General features: G+C 38.9%; 1 protein-coding gene across 1 annotated transcript; it reads left to right on the top strand.

Annotated features, from left to right (window-relative positions):
• The first annotated feature begins 631 nt into the window (after positions 1–631).
• LOC107548717 (caskin-2-like) lies at positions 632–7892 on the top strand. The gene is made up of 4 exons (XM_016229517.1): positions 632–761; positions 5643–5751; positions 6085–6193; positions 7779–7892. Exons 1-4 carry the CDS (start codon positions 658–660, stop codon positions 7889–7891), a joined length of 435 nt encoding a protein of 144 aa, XP_016085003.1. The 5' UTR covers positions 632–657; the 3' UTR covers position 7892.
• Positions 7893–7935: the final 43 nt, after the last annotated feature.

Genomic DNA, 7935 nt, shown 5'->3' on the forward strand with positions numbered 1-7935 from the left:
GCCCCCTCCTCCTCCCCAAGAGCCCGCTGTCTCTGTGTGTGTGTGTGTGTGTGTGTGTGTGTGTGTGTGTGTGTGTGTGTGTGTGAGAGTGTTTTCACAACTCTCTCGTCTTCCCGCCTTTTTCTTTTCTGTCCCTCCACTTTCATTCAAAAATCTTGCTCTAAGTTCAGTTTAGCATTAATACTGGACATGGCATTAGCAGAAGTGTTTGTACCTTACTTGTGTACCATATATTCTGTTTAAAGCCACAGTTTGCAGAAGAATGGTTTTGTCTTACATTTTGTTTGCCTGTGCTTTAGGAATGAAGTAAAATAGTGGTAGTAACAGAATAATCAAGTAATTTTATTCATATGTTGAATTAGCTTTTATTTTAAGTTTAAGGTTGAGTCATTTTGTTATGTGCTTTCCTAATGCTTGTTCATTTTTTATTTTAAATCATTTGTATTTCAGTTTTAGCTTCAGTCATTTTGCATATTACCTATTTCAGTTAGTTGCCAAGGCATCATTTCTAGTATTTAATCTAATATTTGTTTTATTTGATTTAAATTACTGAAATACCGATTTTTCAGAGTTTGTTAACCATAAAAAAACTGGTGCAAAATACGCCAATGATCTCTTTCTCTTTTGTAGGTGGCTCAGCTGTTGTTGAGCAGTAATATGGTTGCGTCTCTGTTAGAGGGAGATCGGAAGGACGGGTCAGACTCAAACTGTAACACTCCTCTGCACCTCGCCGCTCGCAACGGACACAAGGACGTCATTCGGTGAGCTCTTGGAAACCTCTTGTGTGTGTAGCACATCTGTAGGCATCAGTCTCAGCTGTGTCGAGCTGTCCTTTCTCTCTGGAGAGATGCGTGTCTCAGCTCTGCTGTGTTTTTACACTTCATTTGATTCTCCAGCTAAGATGTTTTCCACAGCTGTTAGTACAGAAACACTGCTGATATAATGTAAAAATGACCCTTGTAATACATTGTGATTGGATGACCCACATTCATAATTAATATGCACACCTGCGAAGACACGGATTGAATTCTGAATTGATGCACCAAGTTGCAGCGTTGCTTGTTAGCATCTCATACCGTCCCTGGTGTATTTGACTGTTTCTTCAGATAAACAAAGAATTAACAATAATCCATCTCTGTGAGTCCATGTAATGAGGGTGAATGAGTGGCCAAATGTTTAACACCTTAAAAGCACACATGGTCATCATGACGATAATCCATACGACCTCAGCGGACGAGTAAAATCTTAAGTGAAACAATAGGTGTTTGTAAGAAAAATACAAAAAAATTTTTTATTTGTTTTATAGTAATTCTTATACTGTATAGGACATTGTGAAGTAGGCATGGGCCGGTATGAGATTTTTGGCGGTATGATAACCTTAAGCAAAAATATCACGGTTTCACTGTATCACGATATTGTCGTTACAGCTCTAAAATGTGTTATTTTTAAATGACTGGGTAAAAAAAAAACTTTTTCCGCAGAACACAATATATTTTGTTTTTGAGCAACATACAGAATATTAGGAATAGATATCTGATTTCTTTGATTTGTTTCCTAACAAGAAGAAAAATAAAGACTTGCATCTTTATTTAACCTAAATCTGTAATTACAGTTATTTAATTTTAGTTATATAACTCATATACATATCATTTATTTGATATAATTTCATATAATTTAGTTATATAATTTCATATACATAATTTGATTTAATAATAACCCAATTTGAAGCAAAAACAGAATGTTCTGACTAGCTTTGTGAAATTATACTACATGCCTGAACGAAACAAACAGCAGAAGCTCTGAATGAGACGCATATTCACTCTCTGACAGCAGGAGGCGCTCCTGGAACACCAGATACGGCGTTTCCTTGCTTACCGCTGAAAACAAAGCATACAGAGACGAGATTAAAACAAAGTACCACGTAAACTTTTCTGAAGACAGTCAGTTCCCCTCAGAAACACATTCATGTAAACCCCCAAATCAATATTGAGGATTTTCTTCCAATAGTTTGTGCATCATGAACAGGGAGTGATCTGCCTGCTACAGTATTTTTCTCTGTGCGTCTTCAGCGTCTCTGGCCTCTTTAACGGGTGTTTACAGACTTCATATTTTCACATAAATTACATTTTTCGAAAATTGCGTTGCATTGCAATGCAGTTTGTGCAAGTCCAGAACAGAGACGAGTTGCTTGCAATAAGACAAAAAACGTCTGGTTGCTGATTGCGTAAGTTCCAGGGACAGCTCCTTAAGTTCGGCCGTCCTCCACACACGTGACTGACCGCTCGCTCGCACCAACAGGAGGAGGAGGGTCGTGTTACTCTCTACACTGCACTCAACCTGAGGGATTCCTACACTTTCAGTCTTTGAGGAGACATGAAAAACAGCGCATACTGCAGGAACGGTATAACGGAAAATATTAGCGGTTTTGAAACCGTGAAATTTTCAAATAGCGGTATACTTTGAAACCGGTAACCGGCCCATGCCTAATGTGGCGGATCCTCTTCTGTGTCACTTCGCATGTGAGTTTCACAACGCGTTTGTGATACTTCTCAGCATGCGTACATTATGCTTCTCAACACACATTACACTTATGACGAGTTCACACTGCAAGATTTTCAAAGTCGTTGGATCACCGTTGTTTTCTCACTGCACGACTATCAGTTGTGGCTGTGTTCACATTGCACGATGGATCGGCGACAGGAGGTTACACACTGCATGACTTTACAATAGATAGAATCGCCGACAACTCTGTCAGGTCCGCAAACTACACTTCATATAACTCCTCGCCGAACTTCCTGCTGCCCTGTATCTTGCTCTCTCATTGGCTGTAGGACACAGCAGGATTTGGAATCGCTGACAGGTCCAGATATTTAGCATGCCAAAAATTTCACAGGCATCTGCAATTCTCTCAGATCGTGTCTTTGATAATTCACACTGCATGATTTTCACTCTCATGAACGAGCACCGATTTGCCTCAAATTTCGAACTCTGAACTGTTGAACTCTGCATAACCAAAAGCGAAGCGAATGTTCATATCGCGTTATCGTTCTCGATGCCGACAACTCTGTCAGGTCCGCAAACTACACTTCATATAACTCCTCGCCGAACTTCCTGCTGCCCTGTATCTTGCTCTCTCATTGGCTGTAGGACACAGCAGGATTTGGAATCGCCGACAGGTCCAGATATTTAGCATGCCAAAAATTTCATAGGCATCTGCAATTCTCTCAGATCGTGTCTTTGATAATTCACACTGCGTGATTTTCACTCTCATGAACGAGCACCGATTTGCCTCCAATTTCGCAAAACCTGTCGAATTCTGAACTGTTGAACTCTGCATAACCAAAAGCGAAGCGAATGTTCATATCGCGTTATCGTTCTAGATTACTCGGGAGATGTTTTTCGTGTTATTCGTGTGAATGAAAACATTGCGTAATGCTCTCCTCCATTTTCTAATAAAACTGGATGTGTCAATCAGCTAGCTCTTCATTTATTGGCTTGCATGACAACGCATCATGCAAATTTTCCACTCGAGTTGAAATTTCTCAACTTTCGCGGAAGACACGATTGAGGCATATATCAGCGGCGCAATAGCACCACCCGGCGCGAATTTGCATCTATTTGCGTCTTTGCATTGACTTTGGCTATGTCCGAAAACTCTAAAATGCTGCCTTCAGAGGCAGGAAGGCATCAAGGCATGTTCGAATCCAAATTCTGCTTTACTTCCTGTCTGCGGAGGTACCTTCTTCTGATCGAAATTTGAAGGCAGCATAGATGTATCCTTCGCTGCCTTTGATATCCCACAATCCTGTGCATTCCATTCCGTGACGGTTGAGCTAAAAAATAAAGATGGCATCTGAAAGTTGCGTCTGGTGGTCAGTTTGTGTGTAAATGTATATTTCTGACTAACTTTTAGCACTTTTGATGTTATTTCTAGCGAGAAATCAATATTATTAAATATTCGTGTAGCTATCACAAAAACTTGTTCTATTTTGTTGTAGATCATTAAACCGTCACGCTGCCTCAGAAGCCTGTCCGAAATCAGTTTCATGAGGTGCCTTCGTGCAAAAACGCTGCCTGCAAAGTCATTGCCTCATATGGCAGCAAGTCATATAACTAAGTTTTCGGATGCAGCCTTTGTGTTCATGTGCTCATGTCATGCTTCACAACACTCTTAATGATACTTCATTCAATGATACTTATATGAATCTTCTTAACATGCTTGCATGACACTTCTCAACACTTTGTGATGTTTACAAGGCACATAAATAATGCTTTGAAACGCACATCACGCTTCGCAACATTCTTCATAATACTCTTATGTGACACTTCGCTACGTGCTTACTTGGAGCTTTACTATGCACTTCTGTTTATGTCAAACATAATCTGTAACCTCTCTGGAACACTCGTATGGCAGTAGGCCGGATACATTGGTTTATATTTCATAAAAAGCTAGTCAGATGACACCTTACCACAGCTGCAATGAATGATTCCCTTAAATATGACACATACTTTGAATATAGTTAAGTAGGTTTTTTTAGTTTTGACATAAAACACACCCGCTGCGTCATCCCAGCAGCACAGCAGACAGACACTGTACCCGCACAGAAGAGGATGAGACTGGGAAAGTCCTGGTTCCAACAGACAGTCAGTGTTCTCTCTGACTCACGTTCACCCACATGATCGTCCTGAGGGAGAGGAGCGTCCCAGTCTCCCTAAATATGTGAGGATGTCTGGGAAGAGTGCATTTCTGAGTGGATTAAACACTGCTGTGACTCATCACTCTCATTTACAAGGACATACAGCACTTTCTGTATCAGATATCATGATATCAGAAGCCCATTTCTGCCACATAAGAAAGAAGAATATTTGGTAAATCATAATTATGAAATAAAAAGTCATAATTATGACATTAAAAGTCAAACTTCTGTCTTGTGTATATATGACTTTTTATGTCATAGCAAATCATGCTTTGGTAAATTAGAATTTTTTTTACGAGGCAGAATTAGGCTTCCATAGACATTTGTATGGTAAAAATATTTCTTAAATATGTAAATGAAGTATATATTTTATATAATAATCATGGCAGTATTTATTATATTGCATTTCATTTATGATAATTTAAATATTGTATCAAAGTAATGATAGTGTAATTAAAAAAAATTTGAATTACCAAAAAAACTCACATTACAGTATGTGTGAGAATGAGAATAATGGCACAATTCCAAAAAGTAAAATAGAATCTGGCGATAATTTTCACATTTGACATTTGTGCAGTGTGATTCATTTTTAATTTGCAGAGTAATGACATGACTGTCTGTCTGTGTGGGTGCGTGCATGCGTGCGTGCGTGCGTGTGTTTCCTACGGCTGTCACACTAACAGATCACATCCTAATGCCTGGCATTCCCAGTGCAGCACTGAAAATCCATCCTGCATTTCGACAGATGAGCGTCTCTGATTCCACCTGATGTGTGTGTGTGTATGTGTATATGTGTAAATTCCACAAGTCTGTGTGTATTACAGGCCCTTCAGTATGTAAATATAACATAGAATGCTAAAGAGGATGTCGTCTGCTCTCTGTAGAGTAGTAGTACACTATTGCCGCCAATTCATTCATTGAGTTTCCATCTCTTTCTGTCTCCAGGCTTCTTCTAAAAGCAGGTATTGACATCAACAGAACCACTAAAGCTGGCACAGCCCTCCATGAGGCCGCTCTCTATGGGAAGACAGAGGTAGTGCGGCAACTCCTGGATGTAAGTTCATCTGTTTTTTGGAGACGTCTCTACTACAGGGGTCACTGTCCTTTCTGACATTAAGTGGCTTTTAATTTTAGCTTTTGAATCAATCGCTGTCCAACAGAAAATTTTTTGTAACATCCTGTCATATGCTTCTTTTTGAACATTTTGTTTCACAAGCAACAAAACTAATAAGTTTATGTCCTCTGTATTTTGTATGTGGATCGAATCCAGAATCATTTGAGGAGGAATCAAGATGCATTAGTGATTCGATTTTTCCACACTGAATGTGCTTCTGCTATTCGACAGACAACATTTACCCGTCTTAATGTTTGTTTCTTGTGATGGCAGAATGGGATTGATGTCAATATCCGTAACACTTACAATCAAACAGCCCTAGACATTGTCAACCAATTCACCGCATGTCACGCCAGCAAAGACATCAAGCAGCTCTTACGAGGTGAGATGCAATCTGACATTTATTTATAAACTTTTTATAAAATTATAAACTCAGGATTATATAACCTGCTGCTTTCTCTGGCTAGTTTTGAGCACATGAAAAAGACAAAAGACATCTCCTGTGTGTGTTTGTGCAGATGCATACCACAAATCTGTGGGGCCCTCCTATGAAACATAAGACGGGGCTCCACCCACAAGTACTGACGTCATATGTGAACATTTCTATCAGAATGAAATGTTAACAATGACAATCATGTTATTTTGGGCAATTTAGCTTTCTGTTTAGTACCCTTTATTAATTCCCTTTGTAAATGTGGCCTTTAAGAATGCACCTTTTTTAACGGTATCATGCATGATTCCTGCAGGCATACTTTTTAAAATGTAAACTGTGCTTCACACAAAATCCACGAGGTGATGCATGGGCTTGCTTGGGTTGTGTTATGAACTGTGTACTTACACAATTCAGAATGCAACTAGTGGAATCAACTTTACTTCCACAAAAGCCAAATGAACTCTGAAGTCTAGTGTCAACAGACTCAGTCCACACTAAAAGCTCTTAGTCTTTGTAAACACACTATATATATATATCAGTGACGCATGTCCTGGACATTAATGAGTGGGAATGTGAAACATTTCATGTGTGATCTTAATGCATTCTGTAACATCTGCAATATTTATTGCCGTTTTGTACGGGTGGATATACTGTAAATAAATATTTGAAGTGACTGTTGATATGAGACACTCATTCTGTTTGTGTCTTTGAACTCAGGCAGTAAACAGACAGCTCTTATCATAATGAGCAGAGACAGGCCCGTCTGCTTTAACCAGAGCTGCTCTGTGTGTGTATGTGGGCCACAACGCTTCCCTAAACCTCTGACAGACTCAGATAGTTCATTATTGATTCAGTGAACCTGCTGTGTGTCCGTGTGTCAGCACATTCTTTCCACTGGAATAAAATCACAGAAATGACACACTGAGAGCTTCACATGGCGGGACCTCACTAGACTAGTTTTAGGAACACTAAGCTATACAATTTTTTGCATTTGCATTTTTATAACATTTCTCCAACAAATTCTCATGAATAAAAATACAATGGGTAAGTGTACTTAAATAATTAAGAAAATCAAGCACAATATAAATTACAGTAATAGTAATATATATATATATTTTTTTACATTTTTTATATATATTTTCAAAAGAAACTGGGGGGAAATGTGATTAAATATACAAATAACGTTTGTAATGTGGACAAATCTCAGTAGACCTACAAGGTTTTTTTTTACAAATTAAAATATGTGTATTTATAGCCTTTTTCTTTATAAAGGATAGAAAATACTGTTTGTACAGTATAAAAACCATTATGCCAATGGAGAGTTCCCATAAAACATGGAAACGTGTGTGTGTGTGTGTGTGTGTGTGTGAGTGTAATTTTCTTATTTCTTCCTTTTGATTTTGAGCTGGACAATTTCATGAGATTTAGCAATGTATTATAATGTACAGTAGGTGGTATCTTCCAGTATCTGAACTCTCTGAGCTATGTGAATTTCTGTTTTTGATCCAACACATATATGTGTGTGTGTTTCCAGAAGCTACAGGAGTTCTTCAGGTCAGAGCTCTGAAAGACTTCTGGAACCTTCACGACCCCACGGCCCTCACCATACGCGCCGGTGATGTCATCACGGTACGGCCGCTTACATGACTTCATAAAACCTCTTCACAGTGTGTGTGTGTGTGTGTGTGTGT

This window comes from Sinocyclocheilus grahami, unplaced genomic scaffold, assembly GCF_001515645.1.
Source record: "Sinocyclocheilus grahami isolate Dianchi unplaced genomic scaffold, SAMN03320097.WGS_v1.1 scaffold353.1, whole genome shotgun sequence".
Taxonomy (NCBI): domain Eukaryota; kingdom Metazoa; phylum Chordata; class Actinopteri; order Cypriniformes; family Cyprinidae; genus Sinocyclocheilus; species Sinocyclocheilus grahami.

Excerpts from the sequence above, each read along its gene's own strand:
- LOC107548717 (XM_016229517.1), top strand. The coding sequence starts at position 658 with ATGGTTGCGTCTCTGTTAGAGGGAGATCGGAAGGACGGGTCAGACTCA. Across the intron at positions 5,752-6,084 it reads TAGTGCGGCAACTCCTGGAT|AATGGGATTGATGTCAATAT; the intron begins GTAAGTTCATCT and ends TTGTGATGGCAG. Across the intron at positions 6,194-7,778 it reads CATCAAGCAGCTCTTACGAG|AAGCTACAGGAGTTCTTCAG; the intron begins GTGAGATGCAAT and ends GTGTGTTTCCAG.